This window comes from Brassica oleracea, chromosome C2 (genome assembly GCF_000695525.1).
Source record: "Brassica oleracea var. oleracea cultivar TO1000 chromosome C2, BOL, whole genome shotgun sequence".
NCBI lineage: Eukaryota > Viridiplantae > Streptophyta > Magnoliopsida > Brassicales > Brassicaceae > Brassica > Brassica oleracea.
Genome location: NC_027749.1, coordinates 3,469,130 through 3,491,253, shown reverse-complemented (window position 1 = coordinate 3,491,253; position 22,124 = coordinate 3,469,130). Strand labels below are relative to the sequence as shown.

The 22,124-nt window shown below is 36.6% G+C and overlaps 6 protein-coding genes across 11 annotated transcripts in view; 1 reads left to right on the top strand and 5 right to left on the bottom strand.

Annotated features, from left to right (window-relative positions):
• Positions 1-499: 499 nt before the first annotated feature.
• Positions 500-1,374, bottom strand: LOC106327164. The gene has a single exon (XM_013765237.1). The coding sequence runs from the start codon at positions 1,211-1,213 to the stop codon at positions 686-688; it is 528 nt and encodes a 175-aa protein (XP_013620691.1). The 5' UTR covers positions 1,214-1,374; the 3' UTR covers positions 500-685.
• Positions 1,375-1,950: 576 nt separating this feature from the next.
• LOC106327163 lies at positions 1,951-4,668 on the bottom strand. Of its 2 annotated transcripts, none has more exons than XM_013765234.1 (7): positions 4,430-4,668; positions 4,201-4,299; positions 3,906-4,085; positions 3,228-3,398; positions 2,956-3,159; positions 2,783-2,874; positions 1,951-2,705 (listed from the first exon to the last, which is right to left on the bottom strand). In XM_013765234.1, the coding sequence occupies exons 1-7, from the start codon at positions 4,521-4,523 to the stop codon at positions 2,106-2,108; spliced, it is 1,440 nt and encodes a 479-aa protein (XP_013620688.1). In that variant the 5' UTR covers positions 4,524-4,668; the 3' UTR covers positions 1,951-2,105. The 2 variants fall into 2 exon arrangements, with proteins under 2 accessions (XP_013620688.1, XP_013620689.1); XM_013765235.1 differs by having other exon boundaries at positions 4,434-4,497.
• A 77-nt stretch (positions 4,669-4,745) lies between these two features.
• Positions 4,746-8,998, bottom strand: LOC106327162 (potassium transporter 8). Its single transcript, XM_013765233.1, has 8 exons — positions 8,707-8,998; positions 8,125-8,617; positions 7,989-8,042; positions 7,157-7,417; positions 7,016-7,068; positions 6,811-6,934; positions 6,476-6,730; positions 4,746-5,963 (listed from the first exon to the last, which is right to left on the bottom strand). The coding sequence occupies exons 1-8, from the start codon at positions 8,743-8,745 to the stop codon at positions 4,915-4,917; spliced, it is 2,328 nt and encodes a 775-aa protein (XP_013620687.1). The 5' UTR covers positions 8,746-8,998; the 3' UTR covers positions 4,746-4,914.
• Positions 8,999-12,495: 3,497 nt separating this feature from the next.
• LOC106322712 (GPI mannosyltransferase 3) lies at positions 12,496-15,197 on the top strand. Its single transcript, XM_013760831.1, has 9 exons — positions 12,496-12,755; positions 12,893-13,010; positions 13,116-13,220; positions 13,444-13,727; positions 13,806-14,087; positions 14,166-14,376; positions 14,449-14,600; positions 14,683-14,848; positions 14,925-15,197. Exons 1-9 carry the CDS (start codon positions 12,514-12,516, stop codon positions 15,006-15,008), a joined length of 1,644 nt encoding a protein of 547 aa, XP_013616285.1. The 5' UTR covers positions 12,496-12,513; the 3' UTR covers positions 15,009-15,197.
• Positions 15,198-15,560: 363 nt separating this feature from the next.
• LOC106322704 lies at positions 15,561-17,992 on the bottom strand. 5 transcript variants are annotated; one of them, XM_013760811.1, is made up of 7 exons: positions 17,800-17,992; positions 17,498-17,726; positions 16,961-17,217; positions 16,774-16,880; positions 16,557-16,689; positions 16,267-16,461; positions 15,561-16,181 (listed from the first exon to the last, which is right to left on the bottom strand). In XM_013760811.1, the coding sequence occupies exons 3-7, from the start codon at positions 17,204-17,206 to the stop codon at positions 15,837-15,839; spliced, it is 1,026 nt and encodes a 341-aa protein (XP_013616265.1). In that variant the 5' UTR covers positions 17,207-17,217; positions 17,498-17,726; positions 17,800-17,992; the 3' UTR covers positions 15,561-15,836. The 5 variants fall into 5 exon arrangements, with proteins under 5 accessions (XP_013616265.1, XP_013616268.1, XP_013616264.1 ...); XM_013760814.1 differs by having other exon boundaries at positions 17,580-17,726; XM_013760810.1 differs by having other exon boundaries at positions 17,498-17,720.
• Positions 17,993-20,661: 2,669 nt separating this feature from the next.
• The window catches only part of LOC106327041 (formate dehydrogenase, mitochondrial-like), an 11,173-nt gene continuing 9,710 nt past the window's right edge, over positions 20,662-22,124 (bottom strand). The window contains exons 3-5 of the mRNA XM_013765045.1: positions 21,422-21,962; positions 21,065-21,302; positions 20,662-20,925 (exon numbers count right to left, since the gene is read on the bottom strand). Of these exons, the coding sequence (XP_013620499.1) occupies positions 20,812-20,925; positions 21,065-21,302; positions 21,422-21,962 (893 nt within the window). The 3' untranslated portion in view covers positions 20,662-20,811. The remainder of the gene's footprint in view (positions 20,926-21,064; positions 21,303-21,421; positions 21,963-22,124) is intronic.

Here is a 22,124-nt window from a genome sequence, read left to right as displayed (position 1 = left end):
TCTTTTTTTTAAGGAATTACTGATAAAAACCAAATAAACTTTCAAAACAAAACATTATAAATTTTAATTTGCTATTTTATTTTAAAAAAAAGATTATTCAAAATTTTATATTATGTTGACTTATATTTGAATTTTTTGTATGTAAACCAGTTTATCAATAAAAATAAATATTAAATAATTAATTTATATAACTTAAATGTTAAAATGATTTAAGTGAAAGTTTAAAATTGTTTTTAAAAGTGTAGGGCTTCTTTAGCAATTTTTCAAAAAGTTTTGTTTATTGCTTAAATTTTTTTTTTAAGAGAATTAAAGTTTTTTTTTTTAACTTATTTTGTAGAATCCAATGAAACTTGGATGAATGCAAATTGAGCTCAATTTGATTCACCATTTGCATTGCATTGCACTATAGACTTAATCAATCAAAAAGTTTTCTTCCCTAGCTCGTACACAAGTTTTTTGTTCATGAAAACCACCTCAACGTTGAGAGAAATTATTGATCAAAAGAAAATTTTCAATTTGAAGTGAAAAGAATATTACAAACAAACAAAAAATGAAAATGTGTAAAAAATTAATAATTCTTCTTCGAATCTTTCATCTAAAAAATGTCACGTCTTTCATCGGTGCATCGCACGTTAGAATCCCCATACCACGGAAACAAAAGAAAAAACAGACAAGCGCGTGCCTTTCACTTAACCAGCGGCGGTGGTGGCGCGTAGTTATCATTGTCAAAATCAACAGAGCATTTGGTGGAGACCGGCAGAGACGGCGAGGTGAACCTCATCGAGTAATCACGGTAAGGAAACTCGTCCTCGAAATGACCCGTCTGTTTACCATCATCAAAATTCAACGAGTAACTCCAAGAATCGTACCGGAAATCAACCTGATCCGTCCTATTACCACCACCACCGCCGTCTCCGACCCCGCCGCAGCAGTGACTCCGGCCGACGCGGCGGATGAACGTTTTCCACTTGGGACCAGCCAAGATCTCGGACCACTCCCTCATCTTGCTCCACCCGGACATCCACCAACGCTCGTCAGGCTCGAGTTTATCCACGGTTCTGATTCGTTGCCACCATACGGATCCTCCGTGACTAGACGGCTGAGATGATCCGAGACACGGGAGGAATAAACAGCAGCCTCGCTTCGCGAACATTGCCTCGTGCATATCGTCGGTTGTGTCCATTTCAGAGATGGGAAAAGATTGAAGCCCCATTGGTTGGGAGAGGAAGAGAGGAATAACAGAGTTTGGATTCGATTCTTTGAATCTTTCCTTCCTCTGTGTTCTCTGCTACCCTAACCCTAATGTTCCCCCCTCTTGCAAGTTATGTCTTTACGAGTCCTTTTCTTAAGGCGAGAGGGATGGGAATAATAAATGGTAGCTAAAAAAACAATAGCTGGAATTGCGTAATGCCAAGCTGGTTTTGAATATATTCGTCATTTTAACCGCTTTTCGATTTTCTACCATAAACTGAAACTGAACCGGTCTACTTTTTTTTTAAATGCATGTTAGATCTCATCGGTTTATTATGGTGCTGTAAACAGTTGTGGCCGGTAGGTTTTTCATCGATGCTGATATGTTACTGACGTGACGACAGACAAGATCTGGTGTTCCTCCGTTCAGTCTCATGCGGTCCTCCCTAAACGTGGGGGAAGAATCTTCCCAAAATACTAGCCGGCCAAATGTCATTTTTTTTAATAAACTTATACCACCGACTATTTGATAACACATTAATAACAAAAAAAAAATTATAATCTACATGTTCTATAAAAATAATATTTTTCATTTTTCACATATATTTTAAAAACATATCAAATATGTATTATTAATCTACTATTTTCTATAATTATCAATTTTTAATCAAATTAAATCAATAGAATTTAATCAACTCAATTATATTTTGTTAAAAGTTACAATTTACTATTATTAAACAATATAACTTTTTTTCCAGAACATTTTACTTGTATATTTAAAAGCACCTTCACTCAGTAACCAAACTACTAAGTAAAAAAAGTAAGTTAAGACTTAAGACTCAAGACTAATAACACACTAAGCGATATATATATTACACACATTCTAGGTAAATTATGAAAATTTGAGTTTGTAATCAGTAAACATGAGAAGAGTATCCCATGTAATTGATTCTAGGCCGTAGATTTCGCTGATCATTCATGGCTTCCTTGAAATCAACAGCCTTGATCACCATGGCTTCTCTTCGACCGTCCTGCTCCTGAACCGCCCCAAACACAAACTCGTTCTTCTCTCTGTTATCTTCGAACTTCCCTGTGTCGCTTACATTTCGTTTCTGCTGGTTTTGGTATTGGTCACAATCTTGGTAATAAGACCGGTTTTGCTTTGTTCCTTGTGCTCTAAGGTAGGCTTTATCCTGATTTGTACCTGATCTCGGTTCTAAACCCGGCGGTCCATCTTCTTCCGGTATAGCAAAGGTCTCTTGTACCGGAGGCCACTGGTTCGGTTGTTGCTGATGGTGGTACTGGAAGTCTTGGGGAGTGACATTCCTTGAACCGGATATCATCTCAGAAACCGAAGAACCGGTTTTAACCACAAGCTTTCCAAGCGAACCGAGAAATCCTTCTTCTTTTTCCGGTTCATATTGAGGCGGGATTAATTGCTGTCGAACCGGTCTTGGATAACGTTGATATGGAGCCATTGTCATGTTCGGTTTAGCTACATGTCTCTTATTATCCTGAAATTTAAAAAAACGGACCAATGATGCTAATTGGTTCCTGTTTAACCGAATAAAACCAAGCTGTGATCACTTACATGACGAAACGAAGAGAACAATGAACGTACTCTACGTACTAATAACGCAAACATATATCCAAAAAACGCAGCAGCAACGAGCAAAGCGGTTCCTGCACATACACAAACCAAAACAGCATCGTTTCAAGCAAAACCACAAAACAGAAACAAACCTAGCTTGTTTGAAAAGTTACCAAGATGAAGATTTGTTTCGGGCTCGTGATGAGAACAGTCGTGATCGTGGAGATGAATCTCTCTAATCATTTGGTTTCCTCGATCAACGACTAGGAGAGAGCAGGTTGAAGAGACATAGATAAGATCAAAGTCATTGGAGAGTCTCATCATGTCCTCTTTAGATCCGCCGCTACGTCTTCCACCAACGGCGATGGTTGAGACTCCTGAAAACAAATAAAGCTATTAAAAAAAGAGATTGTAGTTGCGTTTCATAATCTTATTTTGTAGTTACCGTCGTCGCTGATCTTGCGGATGGCCATATTGTTAGTATCAGCGACGTAGATGTTTCCACTGTGGTCGATAGCTAACCCTCTAGGACGATTCATTTTAGCTTCTTTGAGCTTTCCGTCCACGTGTCCTGTGTAGCCTTCTTGTGAACCAGAGACGAGTTTTGCTTTACTATCTTCGGTAGATTTAAAACCCAAATATTAACAAATCCGTTTTGAGATTAGTAAAAACGGGAGAAGCAAAACCAAGAATCTTAATATATTTATTTGAATTTTTGAATCTAACTAAAAGTAAGAGTTTGGGTGCTTTAATGTGAGGAAAGTTAGTTAACTTGAAGAACAAGAAACATCAGAAAGAATAAACCTGAAAAACAGAGAAACAGAACTTGGATAAAAGGTAAATGTGTCGTGTTGTGGGACTAAAGTAAAAAAAAAGTTTTAATCTCTCAAAGAAAGAAACTTTGTAATAGAAAAACTGAAGAAACTCACTCTTTTTACTGAACTAATAAAAAGCAAAAGAACATGAATCCACATCTTGAAGCAAAGCATAATTGTAAATAAATGTTTCAACGTTTTGATGGGTCATAATAAATTGCTAGTATATGATTGTGTATGTGTCCAGTGAAATCGAACTTTGGAGTTTTTTTTACATAAAATCTATTTCAAGAAGAAGATGAACTTACATCTAGAAAGAGGCATTGATATTTTGTGGATGTTACTATTCTCAGAATCCAAGACAATAAGCTCTTCTCCATTAGGGGAAACTTCAATCGCATAAGGCTCAATCCCAAGCTTACTTCCATCAAACACTGTTTCCATGTTATATCCACTTTCATATTTCACCATTGAACGGCTAGAAATACCTGTTACATTTTCAAACTTTTTTCTTGAATTTTAATTTTATAAAGAATTAAACTTTGACAACAAGATCATAATACAAATGTATAACATTTTTTTTCTGGTTGTGGGTTGTCTTACCAGATTTTGTGGTGGTTGTTGTGGTTGTAGATGTCTGAAGAGACCACAATAATTTCCACAGCATTGATGCTACATTTGTCACAAGTCCACTTACAATCTCTGTTCCCAAAAAAAATAAAAAACAAGAACATCTTCAGACATTTACTAGATAATACAACAAAAATGGAAACATTTATCAAAAGGATGTTCTTTTAAACAAATAATCAAATTAGGATAATGAAGAACTCACTAACAGGAGGCGGCTTAGCTGAAACTGAAGACAACCCACAGAAGAAAAACAAGAAAATTAGAGACAGAACCACCCAGTTTCCATGTTTCCCCATCTTTTTGTTTTACAAGGGAAACAGAGCAAGCGTTGCTTACAAGTTAGAGATGTATTTGTGTCCCTATGCACTTACAATGATATATATGATCAGCTAAGCCGACAAAAGAGAAGATTTGCAGTTAAAGAAACATAAAGTGACAAAGAATCATATGCTCCTGAGTCTTGTCTACTTATTGTTCGATCTTCTTTTTTGGATCTTTATCAGTAGGGACAAAAACTATTACAAAAACGAAAAAGCACATCTTACTTATGCCACAAGCAACTCTAACATCTCTACACAAAAGTTACAACTTACAACAGCAACAAAAACCTCATAAACTTAACTTTAATTTACAATATTCAAATTTAACAAAAAAAAAAGAAGAGAAAACGTGTAGTCACTCACTCACTCACACTATATAAACCATACCAACTTCTAAAGTAGAAGCATGAGGAGTAGACAAACCATAACAAGGACCTCTCGAGTTCCTCCTCAGAAAATCATACCCAAAGTTAATAGCCATCTTCTTCATCACACTCGAACCCGACTTCGCCCTCACGTAAGAATGCCCCATTATAAACGCCATCCCCGCCTCACGCGCCTCCGTCAGCTCCGTCAACTCCTCCTCCGCTGATCTATCTATCCTCGAACTCTCCGGCAACACGAACCGCACCCTTTTCTTGGCTCTCGGCGAAGGAGCCTGCGCCTCGGTTACCTCCGACTGTTCTCCATCGTCTTCATAGATCTGAACACCTTCGAGGTTAGAGGAGGAAGCCGCCACGACCGTAAGCCTCTCGTTGCTCCCCGTCTCGTTTTCTCGGTCTGGTGACTCATCAAACGCTTTGTCCGAACGTATAAACTCTGCTATACTGCAGATTAGGTCTTGCTCAAACTCCACGTCATCTTTATGCACGTCGCGGTAACCGTACCGGGCGATACACCGGTATAACCGGTACTCCTTCGGTCCGACCCTACCGACTAAAAACCGTTCTTCCGGTTTAACGTGCGGGACGGGGACGGACTTCACGCAGAGGAAGACGACAACCTGGTGGAACGCGGGGAGGTTAGTGATGAAATGAGAGAAGATCGCTGGGATGCCAGAGACTAGTTCCGTGTTGATCACGCCTATACCGCGGACGCGGACGATTCCTAGGTTTGAAGAGCCGAAGAGCGTGAGGAGCCAGTTGATGGAGACTTTGTTCTGGACGTCGAACTCGTAGCGCATGACGGTCCCGTAGTGCCAGACGTACATGATGAGGAGGAAGATGAAGGAGAGGGCGAGGGGGACCCACGCGCCTTCGAGGAACTTGATGAGGGAAGCTGAGAAGTAGAGGGATTCGATTGTTCCGAAGAAGAAGATGAAGGCTAGCGCGTAGAGGGAGCTTTTGCGCCAGCATAAGACTATTACGAGGGACATCAGGCAGGTTGTTACTAGCATAACGGTTATAACCGCCAAACCTGCATACATGTTACAGAGAAAAAAAACATTCAGAACCTTCGTGTTTAGTTGGGGATAAAAGGCGTATTTTAACCTTACATTTTCACATCGTGCTTTCTATTTTATGAACAATAGATTCGTGCATATTTCATCATGAACTACAAATAAATTCAAATTAACAATACAAATTTTACAAACCCGCATAAAATTTTTGTGCACTACATCGACGGTAACGAGAGTTAGTCAACTGTTAATTCAGCAGACTTGACGTCCGATTCGGCAAACACCACAACAAAAGTCAGTGGGATGTCGAGTTAGCTAAGTTAACGGTTTACTAACTTTTGTGATGATAAATGTGGTTTTAGACATAGTTTGCAAAGTTCAGATAGTTAATTTGAAATTATTTATAGTTCTTGATAAATATGTACGGATTTGTTATTCATAAAGGAAAAAAGCACGATTTGAAAAGTCTAGGTTGAAATAGCCATTTTCCTGTTTAGTTGGTCATGGCTATGGTTTGTGGATGGTGTACCTGAGGCATTGCTTATGTGTTTGGTGTCGCGGAAACCTACAGTCACTGCCAAGCATAATAGCATGAGAGTCCAATTGATCTCCGGGATATAGATCTGGCCGTGCATCTTCGAAGATGTGTGCACGATTTTGACTTTAGGGAAGCAGCCTAGAGAAGTGCATTGCTTGATGATCGAGAATGTTCCCGTGATTATCGCCTGGCTTCCAACAACAGCAGCCAAAATGGCAATTGCAAGAACCGGCCATCTTATTTTCTCTGCACACAGCAAACAAATGAAGACTATGTCAAACAGGAATTGCATTTTAGCCGGTTAACAAGATGGTGAGTGCATGTACCTGGTACTGAAACATAAAATCCAATTCTGTAATCGCTCTCGAGAACATGGTGCTTAGACAGATAAGCAGCTTGACCCATGTATGCAAGGATTAAGGAAGGGTAAACAGCAAATGTGAATGCAATCTGCAGCCAAGGATACAAATGAAAGTTTCAGGAAAATCTAATTAGAGAACACACTTAACAAATAGAGTCAATAATTTTTACCTGTATTGACAACTGAGTGAAGTGTCCTAGATCAGCAAACATAGCTTCTGAGCCTGGATAAACCACAAAAAAAATAAAATTAAAAGGGCTTCAAACTTATAAAAAGAGGATTAAAAACTGTTCATTCTCTGTTTTTGTTACCAGTTATGCATAAAAGGATGCCACCGAGAGACATCCAGCCACGTGTACCAGTTTTCTTGAGGAACTTGTAGATGTAATAAGGAGACAATGCTTTGTAAACATGAGGATTCCAGTGGAATATATTGTATACACCAATTGTGCTTATGCAAAGAAGCCATGCAAGGACAATTGGAGCAAACAAAAAGCCTAAACGATGTGTTCCATAGTGTTGTAGCGAGAACAATAGTATCAGTATGGCGCAGACTACAGGCACCTCCACATCTGCATAATGAAGTTTTAATCAACTATTTACCGATTAAGACCAAGAAGGCTTACATCAGATTCTACAAGAACTTATGCAGTCTTATCCAAACCAACCAACTTTTCTTTATTTGACCACTTGATGATCACTTTTCAGAATAAGCTTTACGACTTTTAAGTCTTTTATATTCCTCTAGCTTTACTTCTTTGTTTTTATAAATCAACTTTAACTCCTAAACCACATTCATTAATTTATGATTATAAAAATAATGCATTTGCATCAGCCTCACCTTCCACACTCAAAGGTTAGCTTATTTTATACTTAATTAAGAAGCTTCATGTTAATCCTACATGGTTTCAAACCTAACTTGAATATTACCATCTTTAGCACTCCTACACAATGTTCAACAACTGGCTAGGCAGTGATTAGTTGTTTTATAGAGGATTATTGTTTAGGCAAGACCGATTTTTTTGAACGCCTAGACCAATTTTTAAAAAAAAAATGCCCTAGAAAATTCCAAGTCCAATTTGCTTAAACCAGTTTTTAGAACACTGCTCCTACATATTTATTCAAAGATAGTAGAGAGCTTACATTGATGTTGCTGCTTGGACATGGATAACTCCAATCCAGAGACTGCTGAGAAAACTGCAAAAAAATAATAAAAATCAGCATCTAAGATCTTGAAAAGTCCACAAAAATCTGAGAAGAATCAAATCTTTTTTATTACCAGAGATTGCAGGTGTTAGAACACCATCACCAATGACCATACAAGTCCCAATCAAAGCAAGAACAAGCAACATGTTCTGTAGAACCTTATGCTTCTCAAGTGTGTTTTTCAAACTCCACCCCTTAGCTTTTAAATTCCTCGGATTGTCCCCGGAAGTTTTCTTATACTCGGAAAGATCCTCATCAGCGAGCTGGAAATTAGGCAAAGAGCTGATTCTAGCATGGCGACAGAGTAGAGAGTAGAGAGCAAAAGTCCCACCTTCGCCATTATCATCAGCACGAAGAACAATAAAGACGTACTTGACTAATGGGATTAGAGTTAATGTCCAGAAGATGAGAGACAGAACACCAAAGATCTCTTCGTTTGTCTCGGAGTGTTGGATGTCTTCAGCGAAAGTGCTCTTGTAGACATACAATGGTGAAGTTGCTAAATCTCCGTAGACCACACCTAAGCTCTGGTAAGCTAATGTCAGAACCGTCCACCAAGATTCTTTCTGCAGACAGAAAGAAAAAAAAACAGAATTAGCAACAAAGGTTTGGATTTTGGAATTAAATTTGAAGTGGATGAAGTTCAGAGATTGACCTTAACTTGGTTCCTTGGGCTCAGACGCTCGAGATCCATGATGGTTTTTTTTTTAATTTGTGTTCTTAGCTGATATGAATTTCAATTCGTGGAAGACAAGAAAGATTGGGGGATATAACTCGATTGACGTTACACAAGTTTCTTTTTGGATTCTTTGGATATGTGATTTTTAATGCATTGAAATGAGAAAGATTTGGCCAAAATCAAGAACCACAATAAGGAAGGAGGGAGAGAGAGAGAAGAGGCATAACTACAAAACATATGAATCATTATGTTAACTGCCCACAAATACAACTACAAAATATCATACTCTTCAAGAAAAAAAAACGGTGGGGCCCATCTTTGTTATGGAAGAATGTGCAAATCTTAAAATAATAAATGGCCCTTTGTATATATATATATAATTGTATTTATATTCATAAGTATATGTGTATATGTATGTTTGTGTCAGCTTTAAGTTTAACACGAAACAATTCTACGTAAAAATGCTATGAGATTTTGACTAAAAAAACTATATGCACTAATAAATCTTACTCTTTCAATAAGCTATACAAACTTCAATATTAGATGTAAATTCTGGACTGCTTATAAAAAAGTTAACCAGTCCAAAATTTATTATTTTTAATTATCTTACAGCTACTTCCTCTATATTTTAGAATACAAATTGATTTTTTTTTTAATATTTGTTTTGTAGTTTTAGTGGAAACTGTGGATCATAGTGCCACAATTTTGCAAGTGACCCATAAAAGAGGTCAGAGATTGGGAAATAAATAGTATGAGAGATAAAGAAATATTAACGATAAATAAAGAAATATAAATGGGAGATGGGTGGGGAATGGATAGGTTGGTGTCTTCATCACTTTTTATATTTTAAAATTGATAGTTTGATAGTACCAAGAGATTCTATTCTATTCTTTGAATTTTTACATTAGGGTATATTTTATGTGACCTGTTTGTTCATCCTCTCCAACTCACAAAGCCATAGATTATTCACACATATCCCAAAACCATATACAAATGTTCAAATCAGAATTTTGATTTTATTTTGATTTAAAAATGGTTGGACACGTGTGTATGTAGATGCAGGGATTTTAGTGTGGCAGCACCTTCAAGCCTTTCTTATCAAGACCTAACTCTTACCACTTTGAAAGCAACTTATCTTCTTTCTTTACATAATAATTTGATAAAACGAGTGTCCTAAACTTCACAAAAATACAACATACTTTTACACAATAAAACAAAATATATATCACTCTTTTTCAATTAGGGTCCCAAATGATTAATATGTTCATGATCGCGATATTTCTTCTTCTCTTTCACAAGCATTTATATAAATCAAACAAAAAGGAAAGCTGTTGCCTCCTAGAATGGGAAGTGGGAACTTTTGATCTCTTAATAAATGTTTGAAAATAGTTTTTTTTATTAATATGTTTGATAAACACCAGCGACTTTATTGAAAAGAGGAACAGAAAAATTAATTTTTCTTTATTTTAATTGACAATTTTGTTTTCCTTATCGTTATAGATCATTATGTCGTAAACCTTGTGTTTGCATTGTCTGGATGGAAAATGCTACTATCTTACAAGTTGCTAATTTTGGTTTCCCCTAATTATTCTATACTAAGAAAGTATGTTTTTCGTATAGTCTACTCCACATGAAGAATAAAGAGAGTCAGTAGCGGTCCTGACATTGGAAAGACCACAAACATTTTTCTAAAATTTGACCTATTTTGTATAGTATTTACTAAAGTACCATATATATATACATCAATAATTTATTTTTAAAAACTGGTGCTTGGTGTGCTTCTCATCAGGGCGGGCACTGAAGGGAGTTTACATAAAATATAATTAATCATGGTTATTGTATAATAAGCATAGTGGCAAAAGTAGGATAAAAAAAGAACTGGATCCATTCGGATTATATATTTTAACATCTTTAAACATTTCAAATCTGCCACACGTGGTCATACTTAACAGCAGCCATCATCGGATCATAAGTAATTAACTATTCGATAATAGTAAAGTTTAACCAACATCGTATTGGCATATCCAAGAGTTTTAAGTTGGAGGAAGATTGGAATAAAATCATTGTTTCATAATTACGTTTATAAACATCCAAGACCCAAATTTTAGCAAACAAAAAGAAAAAGAAAAAACATCTAAAGACGTGTGGCTCAGCAGTCTTTTTTTTTTTAGCAATGGCTCAGCAGTCTCTATTACTCGTTATGTGGCTGAAATTTAAAACTCTATCTTTTCCCCGTTAGTCACTGCTCTGTCTAACAAGTTCAACACTTTTTTGTAAGTGGAACAAAAGTATGAAATGATGGAAGTTGTCGTCACTTGTTGTCCCTTACTTAAACGAAGCTGTTGAACGAAGTTGTGTGTCTCTTTTGTGTGGATAAACATCATATTTATCGTGACGTATATGTATTTCTCAATACTCATTTCTTTCTACGTTATTCCCTTTTATATTCGCATAATCGTTTCTAGGGTTTTCTATCCCTTTTTGTTATCTTATGGTTATGGTGTCAACAAGCATGCACACTATCTCCCCACTACTATATTGTAGAGTGTTTGGTGTACGCGTGCTTTAACTTCTTTCATATCCTTTTATATATATACAATTTATTTTGGTGGCTAAAAAATTGCTCTTCCAAACGAAAAAGATAAGGTATTTTAAAAATAAATAATTATTTCGATGGCTAATACTCTCTCCGTTTTATATTAAGTGTCATTGTTGAAAAATTTCTTCGTTACAAAATAAAAAATGCAAAATTTATTAATTTTATTCAGTAATTTATTTTTCTATTAGTTGAAATATGTTTAGATTTATAAGTAATTGTGTTTTTATATATAAAAAATATAAAATTATTTGTTTTTTTAATCTGTGTGTACAAGTGACGTAGATCCTCATAAAATAGTATTATCAGTTGTCAAATCGTCTATGTAATCATTCTCACTATTGTAATATTATAATTAATCAGCGTTAGAAAAAAAAATTGTGAGTACAAACCCGAAATAGATGGAATATAATCTATACTATTATTTGCGAAGTAAATTTTCGGAATCGAGCTCTCACGTTAAAAGTTAGAATGGTTAATATCGTTTATACCCTTAATGAATAAAATGTATAAATAAATTAAAAAATAATTAAATTAAAAAATAAAACTAAATTTTAATTTATTTGATTAGATAATTGATTCAAATTAATAATAGTAAAAATTATCCAAAATCTGAAAATATAATTTTAAAAAGAGATAATTTATATGTATATATATATATATTTTTATTGTTATCTGAAAAAGTCTTTTAGTGAAAATTTAAAAACATAAATTATATAACTAAATTTTAATCAAATAAAATTATTAATTATATAATTAAAAATAGAATATTGAGTTAAACTAAATATATAATTAAAAAAAAAGATAATATTTATATATATATTGTATTGTTATCTGAAAAAGTTTTTTTAGTAAAAAGTAAAAAAAAAAACATAAATTATATAATTAAATATCAATCAAATAAATTTTTTTACTTATAATTAAAATAGAATATTGAGTTGTTTTAAGATTTATTTTAGTTTAATGAATATAGTGTACAAAGAACTTTTTAAAAATTTATGAAAATGTTTAAGACCGCATCGTGGGCAAAACACCTAGATTTATCTAAAGTTAGCAAGTCTCGTATAGCTTTTTTTACTCTAAACTAGATGGGCCTAAATAATCCAAAGAGCCTATTTTATAATGGGCCTTTTCTCTAGCATATTTCAATTTGGGCTGCGTAAGTTCTGTCTTTCTAGTTTCTATCGATGGAAATAAGGAAACGGAAGAACGCCGACGGCGATGGCGACGGCGCCGCGTCAGTTAACAGCGGCGATGATCCGAATCCGTCTAGTGATTCTTCCAAATCAAGTCGAGTAACGCGATCCACGAGGCGGATATTCTTATCCTGCTTAGCGTTTCGTGTGGTGAACGCTTTGTTGATCCAAACTTATTTCAATCCCGACGAGCATTGGCAATCCCTAGAAGTAGCTCATCGCACCGTCTTCGGGTAAATGTTTTTTCATCATTCATTAGTTGTTGACTGTTAATCATCACCATTTTGTGGATTATATGCTGTTGGTTGAGTGTTCAACTTTGATTGAATCATTTGTTCTTGATTTTTGATCGTAATGATGATGATGATAGGTATGGTTATTTGACATGGGAGTGGAAGAGAGGGATACGAAGCTATTTGCATCCAATGCTATTCGCTTTCTTGTATAAGGTTCTTCATCTCACGGGTCTTGATACTCCCTACGTTATGGTTAGTGTGATTCTTTCTTTTCACTTTTGTGTGTTTTAGCTCCTCAGTGTATATTCAAATGAAGGTGGAATGAATGGTTAATGTGTTACAAACTCTATGATGCAGAGCAAAGCCCCACGTCTCATGCAGTCCGTACTTTCAGCTGTTGGTGATCTCTATTTGTACAAACTCTCTGATGCTCTCTATGGAGAAAATGTTGCAACTTGGTCTGTATCCTTTTTATGCAACTTGCTATGTCAAATGCTCATTTCTCTTGGAACGGTATGGCAATGAATGAAAATTACAAGATTAGCCTAGGCTAGTAGAAGACAGTTATCAACTACAAAAAGTGAAGCCAATCCACCATTGCATTAGATTTGATAGTTCCAATGCAATGCTAGGTCGATGTGTATTTGCATTTTATTTCCGGAGTGCTTCCTTAACGTTTTGGTAGCTCTTTTGTCAAATGGCGAACTGGTTCATGTTCTTCTGTATGAACCGTACGTTTTCAAACTGTTTGGAGACTGTTCTCACCATCATGGGGCTCTACTACTGGCCCTGTATTAGAGATCCTTCAAAGGCCCATCCTGTGAACCGGAAGTGGGGTTTGGTCATAGCGGCCTTAGCATGTGCCGTAAGACCAACAAGTGCAATCATATGGTTATACGTTGGGACGCTTGAGCTATTTTTGACGCCTAATAAGGTCAAATTCGTCGTCCTAGAAGTGATCCCAATTGGGTGAGTTTAACGTTACTCTTTTAATTCTAATGTTTGCTTTTGATGATTTTATAGTGCTTACTTGCTTTCTGGTGTTAGGTCTTTGGTCCTCGGCTTCACCTGTTTGTTGGACCGTATGATGTACGGCTCATGGGTCATTGTGCCTCTTAATTTTCTCAAGTTCAATTTCCTTTCGTCTGGTGGAGACTATTACGGAACTCACCCATGGCACTGGTACTTCTCCCAGGGGTTTCTCGTCATGCTTTTCACTTTCACACCACTCTCCATTGCTGGAATTATCAAGTCTAAGGATAAGAAGCTTTCAGCTCTTATTCTATGGGTTTTAACGGTTTACAGCCTACTCGGCCACAAGGAATTCAGGTAAAAAACCATCACAAGGAACATCCTTTCATCATGAATTATGTTTTCCGTGTGGACCTCTTAGATTATGAATGATAGGTTTGTGCTGCCGGTGCTTCCCATAGCTTTGATATTCTCTGGATATGCACTTGCTCAAATGGAGGCATCTGTTCCATCATCAATAACTAAAAAGAAGCAAGTCCCTCGAAAGAAGAACATCGTCAAGTGGTCACCTAAACTTGTACTTTCAGTCTTATTTTTACTTGTGACCAATGTCCCAATGGCACTATACATGAGTTTATTCCATCAGGTAAAGAATCAATTACTTTGAGTGCATCCTCTCTCGACTTGTGGTGAAAAGGAATGTTGTTGTTTCCAACAGAGAGGGACGGAGGATGCGATGAACTACTTATCAGAAGAAGCATACAAAGGGAGAATAAAGAGCATTCTGTTTCTCATGCCATGCCATTCTACTCCCTACTATTCTACTCTCCATAGTAACATTCCAATGCAATTTCTGGACTGCACGCCAAGGTAACGAAAATCACAGTTCTAGCTTCTTTGACGATTTGATTCTTAAAAGGGTTTTTTTCCTCTTGGTTTTCATGTTAAACAGTGAAGAGAAGGGACGATTTGACGAGTCAGACCGATTCATGATGGACCCTTTAGGTTTCGCATCAGAGCTAGCTGGAAACTGGTCAGAGCCGCCTAGTCACATTGTACTGTTTGCATCAGAAGAAACAAAACTCAGAGACTTCATTATCCAACGTTCCTTTAAAGAGGCAAGTTAGAAGCAAGAACCACTTTCTCCAACTGTTTTGCCTTCATGTACTAACATTTTGTTGACGATGAAAACAGGTGAAAAGATTCTTCCACGCGCATTTCAAGGTTGATAGAGATCTTCAGTCCTCAGTGGTCGTCTATGCTAATATAGAAGAGTGAGTTTAGGTGTCGTTTTTGGTTGGGTTAGCCTTTCAGCTCTTAAAAACGCCGTGATGTTGTAGTGCTTTTTGTATGAACGACACGACTCTATAATTTTCTTATTTGTTTTCTTTCTTCTTATTGCCAGACATCAAAACGCACCATTATTAGTGTCATTTTAAAGCGGGCTATTTATAAGTTTGCTGTACCCTTTGTTTTATCCGGCCTTGGTAAACTAATGAGGCACTACACTTCAACTGGTCACTTTAACACTTGATCTAAGATATATTATATGAACCAAGTGAAAACCTTAATCCGTAATTTCGCGATGTAAAGATGGCGAGGGAGTTATAGCTTAAGTTGTAACAAGGGTTGAAACAATCTCATAAACTGTTTGTAGAAGAAAGCACAGTATCTGACTCTGACCACTAAGCTAAAAGCTGGTAAAATGTCCAAGGTGGATTGACTACATTAAACCATCTTTAAAATGAGTCAAAAGGGCTGAATATAGGCAAACTCAAGTTGCATATATACAAGTCAACAATGATGTGAAAAATGAAAGCTTGCATTGCATTGTCAAAGAAACCGACCAACTTGCATTAAACCAAAAGAGTAAGACCATCTTACCAAATCTTGGTATAGATATATACACATAAGAAAAAGGTCACTCATGAAGACTGATGAGAAAATAATCTCACTCACAAAAGGAAATATAACCAAAGATTTTTAATAACCGAGTTTCACTCTTTTTACCGGTCCATAACTTGCCAATGTGGTAGATCATAGCCGGAAAATACCATGTAACCGCGAACGTTTTAAGAAAATGCAAAATGTAGTAGAGAAGGCTTATTATAGCTGTGATGAAGAAGATGAACCTGCAGTAACCAAACCCTCCCGAGCAGGCACTGCCACGACATTGGTGACACGAAGCACGGCTTGTGCGCTTAGAGCCGACAGCTTTGACTGACAGAACATTTCCCAAGTAACTCCCTCCGGGGTTTGCTCTTCCTCTGGCAACGATGATGGTGATGATGTCTCGTCTTTGATGATAGGATGAGCTTTTTCATAAACGGACTGAAGTTCTAGTAGGACAGTCCGTGCAGCCTCGCGGGATTCAGGGAGCTGATCGGTAAGCTGAGACGCGGCTGCTTGAACCAATTTGTCAATTCCATATTCTTTAATACCTTCAACGCCCTGAAACATGTATATCACAGCACACAGAGTTGTTGGAATTGTTACTTAACATGTGATCAAAGAACATAAGTTGAACTTGTATTACCAGTCGGGGAACACTTCTGGAAAAGCACAACGATGCTTTTGCACGGATCCGAGGATTCCTGTTCTTGAGACAAGGTTGAAGCTTTGGAAGCAGCAAAGTTGGGGAAACGTATTTGGTCATTGATGTTAAAGCTTTCTCTGCTGCCTCGCAGACAAACCTTTTATCTTGGGAAGACTTGAGGAGGAGTTGAGTAAGCTGATGAGAGCATAGTGTATGAAACGTTGTAAGAACAAGTAAAGTTCAATCAAATGAGCACAGTGAAAGAGTAAGAGATAAGATAAAAGATGTACCAGAGAATCCAACAGATCTGTTATATGGTTGTTATACGCGCTGAAGATGTCTGCAGATGTCATGCATGCGGTTTTACACACCGCGCTTCTTGGATTTTTCAGTGATTTCACGACGAGTGGGATCACCTTTTCGCTGTTAAGAGGAAATCATCGTGAGGCTTCCAATTCAGAGAAAAACAAAGTCACAGACATCATCAGTACAGAGAACATGGCTTACAGCATATGCAGCATTGCTTCTTTGTGGAATATTGAAAGCCGACGAACATTGTTAAGAGCATCACAGACTGATACCCAATCCTTGGAGTCAAGACCAGCTACAACCGTCTGAAGAAAAACGAACCAAACAGTTACTGACGTATAATGCAACCAAAACACAGAAGCACAAACAGGAAAAAAAAAAAAACCTTGAGAACTGCATCAGCATCGTCAACATCGTCCAAGTTCTCAGATTCAATATACTCAACTTCCACGGCAGCTTTCTCTGTGTCAACAGCACTTGGATCCAAAGCAGCAGCAGAGCTTGGTAGAGGTCTATCTTCAGACTTTCCATTCATTTTCCCAACACAAGGCTTGGCTAAGCTTGGTTTACATTCACTCATCTTCTCAGTTACAGGAAGAGTATTCATATCCTTTAAAGTATTGCTCGCCATGCGTGAAGGAGCTAGAAACAAAGTCACCATTCAAAAAAACATAAAGAAAGTTACAAGAAGAAGAATGTGGAAGCAAATAATCTCATCAATCAACGCAAGAAGACTCTATGTGATTGCACTGCAAGAAGAAAGTCTATAATCAAAAACAATGAAGACTACTAAGATCATACTCTCTAGTCCACATAAACACAAAGCTAGAATCTCACTTCACAGCCTTAGATTGAGACTCGAATCCGTTTCTAACTCTCATCACATAGCATTAGATCCTTAGAACATACAAGTTTTACTCACAGATCTCTCAATGAATTCAAATCTATAAAGCTTGAATCAGTCAACAAACTCCACAGACTGTTCAAATAAGATCACAGCAGACCAATTCAACAGCGATGAGATCTGCATTTCGAACTCGCAGATTAACACGATCTCGCTCAATAACACTCGGAAGATCTCGACTCGATACCAAGCAAGTCCTCGCGATTCCGAATCCGATTACAAAAAGCGATTCACCAGCTGACTGATTCTAAAATTCCAGAGATCAGCACCAAACACTAGTTCGAATTTGCGTTACCGAGAATGAGGAGGGAGAAGTTTACCGGCGAATCGAGCGGTGGCGAAACGTAGCAGAATCTGAGTAGAGAAACTGAAAGGCGGAGTAAGCAGAATCGCCGTGGACTCGAGAATCGCCTCGCCGACCTTAAGAATCTAAATAAGGAAATCAAATTTGAAATGCGAGAGAAAATGGAGTGAAGAGAGAGACGAAAAAAATTATTTAACCGGCGATGCACTTTCACGAGTCGTATTCATCATGTAGTGTGGCTCGAGACGGCGTCGTATTCGTATGGTGTGGGTCTGAAACGGTGTCGTATAAGAATTTGCAGTGGGGCCGATGTGCACAGGAATTTATTTGTCGGTTTCTAGTTACCATATATTGCGATTGCCTCGCGGTTGAAATTAATGTTTTTTTATAAATATATTATTTCCAAATAAAAACTAATTTCTATTTTTGGTTAATTATATATAGTATTTGAGTGATTATTCCTCCCTCCTTCATTGCAAGTGTGGTTTTAGATTTCGCTACACAGATTAAGGAAACAATTAATTTTGTACATTTCCTATAAAAAAACACTATTACTTATACACCTAATCATATTTCAACCAATAGAAAAATAAATTATGCATAAAATTAATAATTTTTGCATTGAAAATCGAAAACGACACTTATTTTGTAACAAATTTTTATTCTAAAACGACACTTAATTGGAGGGAGTATGTTTCATTTTGAAAAAAAGATGTTTGATTAGATTTTGATAAGACCCTCCAGCGCTTAATACATCCTCATCAACTGTCGACTGTCGCTGTGAATCTAGCATGATATTTTAGAAGTGGTTTTTCAAGCAAATGTTTTTTTTTTTTTATCATGAATGTTGATAACAATGACACTACATGTCATACATTTTCTGGATACACAGAAATGTGGTAGGTGTAAGAGCTTTAAATTCATATCGTACTTCTCTATATATAAGAATTAAATTCAAATCTTGTCAGAGCCCTATAATCAATAACTTGAATCATTTGAAAGAATGAGTTTGACTGAAAAAAAAAAGTTTACAGCAAAATTTGGTATGAAATATCTTTGGATTTATACGTGTTTTTATTATGTTAATATTGTCATGAAATCTTGTATCTATAATCTATTTATCAATTATACAATAATGGGAAGATCGGAAGCAGTAATTATTATATACTCAACATGAGAAACTTGTAGTTATATGGTTTTTGGTTTAAACTGAAGTAAATTTTCTTTAATAATTGTGCATATCTTTTGACAAAAGGCTTTCGACTTGTGACTTTTTCGGAAGCAAGTGGAACGATGTGAAGAACGAATAAAAAAAATGAAACAGAGTAAAATTAAAAGAATAAGTATATATAAAGAGAGTGGAACAAATTAGGAAGCCACTGGTCGGAGGAATTTATGGAAAACATCGTTTTTCTTTTGTTAACGGTAATGCGAAAGAGTATTTCTCACAAGTCTTACCAAGTCGGCAAGCTGATAAGAACGGTAAGACGCAATGGTGTCACTGGCTATTTTGATTCTAAAAGCCTCATCTAGTTTGGTATTCAAAATCTGTCATTCCCCATAACTATTGCTTCACTTATTGTTATTGAATTTAATAAATTTTGATCTTGAATATAGACAAGCCGAGTACTAGCCAAGTCATAAAAGAGCACCTTCTTCTCGCATGGCCAAAACAATGGTTCAGCTAGTGCTCTGTTAGCAGTAAGATTGAAAATGAACCGAGATTGATCGGTTTGTTAAATCAATTAAAATAATAATAACGAAAGAAGAAACATGTAACATTACCGATTTGTAGGGGGCATTCTAGTCGAATTCTTGAAAAATTGGTAAGCTTCTTGAAATTTTGTAACTATAGTTATTGTTTTTCGATTGTAACTGCCATCATCTTTAATTACAGCTTGACCATGAGAGATCGAAAAATCAACGATGCATCCAAGGAAATAGACATCGTTGTCAAACCTTCCAATGGATTCTTTTGTTTTAGTTCGGCAACACAAGAGACTATATTTCTGATCAAACTATAACAAGGAGACAAGAACGACGACCGGTGCTTCCCAACACTTATTTTCTTTAATAAATTTCTCCAGAAAACATCTTTGGTTCTACCTTAAAATGTTAACTCTCATCGTCTAAATGTTGAGAGGAACGAGGGTGAAATTTGGTTCTACCTTAAAATGTGTACATCCAAAGTTCCTCTCCTCGTTTCTTTATTGTGCATCGTCTGAATGATTGCTCACATTCCGGTGTTCCTACCCGTCTTTCCTTTATTTTAAGGTAGACGATGAGAGTGAAGAATTAGAGGAGGAATTGTGCATGTTCCCCCCCTCGTTCCTTTATTTTCTTTAATAAATTAGCCATTATGAATTAGACAAGTTACTATCTTAAATATGTTTTTCAGAGAAATTTTAGGTTTGAGCATACTCTGATGCAGTAAAAAAATGCGATACTGCAAAGTGGGTAAGGGAAGAATTAGAATAAGGAAACTAATAATAATTGGCTGTCACCATATCTAACCACTGTTTGAACAAATTACAAGTTGAATTATTAGCATTGACATAATGACATGAATCACATATCATCTTAGAGAAAATGAAATCAATATTAATTGATAGTTTTAATACGCATAATATTGATTGACATACAGTTGTCGAGAAACATAAATATTTGTACATATTTGGACCCACATTCTACAACATTATACAAATGTTGTCGTAAAGTCCAAGTGAGACCAGCGTCGGTGTGTCCATATCCAGGTGTGGATCAAGTCGGGTCGATGTGGAAACCTTCTCCCTTTTTACGGGTCGATGGCTCTTAAAAAGTTAGGTTCAACTCGAAGATCAAATATAATAAGCATTATCATATATAAGAACATATGTCATGAAATCATAACGTACGTTACATTACATGTCTTATTACAATTTTTTTTTCAAATGGAAAAAGGGACAACTTATTGAGAATTTATTTGGTTCATTGTAAGCTTGTGTCCTTTGGATACAGCTTACAAGACTTGAAAGTTGAAAAAAACTGCTTACATGTACTGAGGAGCAATCACACCATCCTTGACAATGTAATTCTGAGCAAGGAAGTCTTCTCCCTTGAAGTACTTCTCCAACATGTCTTTCGTCCCCGCCGCATAACGTATCTGTTTATTTTTAATCAAACAAAGCACCAAATATATAATCTCAATAACATATTTGACTAGGAAGTCTATAATATTTGATTATTTTCATAGCGATTCTTATGTGTGATATTTGTTAACTCTTAAGGAAAACAATATTAACCTGTGCATCCATGGTGGTGCCAGAGATGTGAGGGGTCATGGCTTGGTTAGGCATGTAACGCCATGGATGGTCCTTAGGTGCTGGCTGTGGGTCCCAAACGTCTCCGCTATACCCTCCGATCTGTCCACTCTCCATCGCTTCCACCACAGCTTGCCTGTCCATGATGGCTCCTCTTGCATTGTTCACTATCAAAACTCCCTTCTTCATTTTCCCTATCATCTCTTTGTTGAACATTCCTCTACATAAACATAATTAATAATCAATGAATATAAAAATTTGTATAAATATAAAAAAAACTATTGTATTGTTTGTTTTTATTCAAAGTATCTTCAATTTTAGTTATATTCACAATTTTACCTTGTCTTCTCCGTGAGAGGCATGTTAAGAACCACAACATCACACTTAGGAAGCATTTCATTCAAGTTCTCAACGTAGTTAGCACCAATCTCTTTCTCCAGCTCAGGCTCCATCTGAAGCCTGTCATGGTACAATAAGTTGCACCCGAATGGTTTCAACCGCTGAAGCAAAAGCTTCCCGATTCTTCCAGCTCCTACGGTTCCTATCGTCTTCCCTTCAAGATCATACGCTCTATACGCAATCCCCGCAACGTTCCATTCCCCATTAACGACCTGGTTGTACCCCGGTACAAAGTTGCGCATGAGGATCAGGATTCTCATCAGCTCATCTTCTGCTACCGAGACCACGTTGCTTCCAGTGACTTCAGCCACCGTCAGTCCAGCAGCTGCAGCTGCCTGTAGGTCAATGTGGTCGGATCCAATACCAGCAGTGAGGAGAAGCTGCAGGTTCTTGGCTTTCTTGATCCTTTCCGCAGTCACGTAAGCCGGGTGAAATGGGGTGGATATCAAGACATGGAGATCCGGGATGTGCTTCTCAAGTTCTGCCAATTATAAGAATAGCATTAGAAGAGTCATACATAGTATGTGCTATGCATTAAAAAGGAATAATAAATGTAAAAGCATCTATGCACAATAATAATAATAATAATGATAATAATCTACTAATAATAGCAATCCCAATTAATTTCAAAGGTTGTGAATCC

Coding starts and splice junctions, on each gene's coding strand:
- LOC106327164 (XM_013765237.1), bottom strand. CDS start 1,213: ATGGGGCTTCAATCTTTTCCCATCTCTGAAATGGACACAACCGACGAT.
- LOC106327163 (XM_013765234.1), bottom strand. CDS start 4,523: ATGGGGAAACATGGAAACTGGGTGGTTCTGTCTCTAATTTTCTTGTTT. Junction 2,875..2,955: donor CGAAACAAATCTTCATCTTG/GTAACTTTTCAA, acceptor GTGTATGTGCAG/GAACCGCTTTGCTCGTTGCT. Junction 2,706..2,782: donor TGTTCTCTTCGTTTCGTCAT/GTAAGTGATCAC, acceptor TTTAAATTTCAG/GATAATAAGAGACATGTAGC.
- LOC106327162 (XM_013765233.1), bottom strand. CDS start 8,745: ATGGATCTCGAGCGTCTGAGCCCAAGGAACCAAGTTAAG. Junction 8,618..8,706: donor GCCCAAGGAACCAAGTTAAG/GTCAATCTCTGA, acceptor TTCTGTCTGCAG/AAAGAATCTTGGTGGACGGT. Junction 6,731..6,810: donor ATTTTATGTTTCAGTACCAG/GTACATGCACTC, acceptor TGCTGTGTGCAG/AGAAAATAAGATGGCCGGTT.
- LOC106322712 (XM_013760831.1), top strand. CDS start 12,514: ATGGAAATAAGGAAACGGAAGAACGCCGACGGCGATGGCGACGGCGCC. Junction 14,377..14,448: donor ACATGAGTTTATTCCATCAG/GTAAAGAATCAA, acceptor TGTTTCCAACAG/AGAGGGACGGAGGATGCGAT. Junction 14,849..14,924: donor TCCAACGTTCCTTTAAAGAG/GCAAGTTAGAAG, acceptor CGATGAAAACAG/GTGAAAAGATTCTTCCACGC.
- LOC106322704 (XM_013760811.1), bottom strand. CDS start 17,206: ATGGCGAGCAATACTTTAAAGGATATGAATACTCTTCCTGTAACTGAG. Junction 16,881..16,960: donor ATGCTGATGCAGTTCTCAAG/GTTTTTTTTTTT, acceptor GTTTTTCTTCAG/ACGGTTGTAGCTGGTCTTGA. Junction 16,462..16,556: donor CAGATCTGTTGGATTCTCTG/GTACATCTTTTA, acceptor TGCTCTCATCAG/CTTACTCAACTCCTCCTCAA.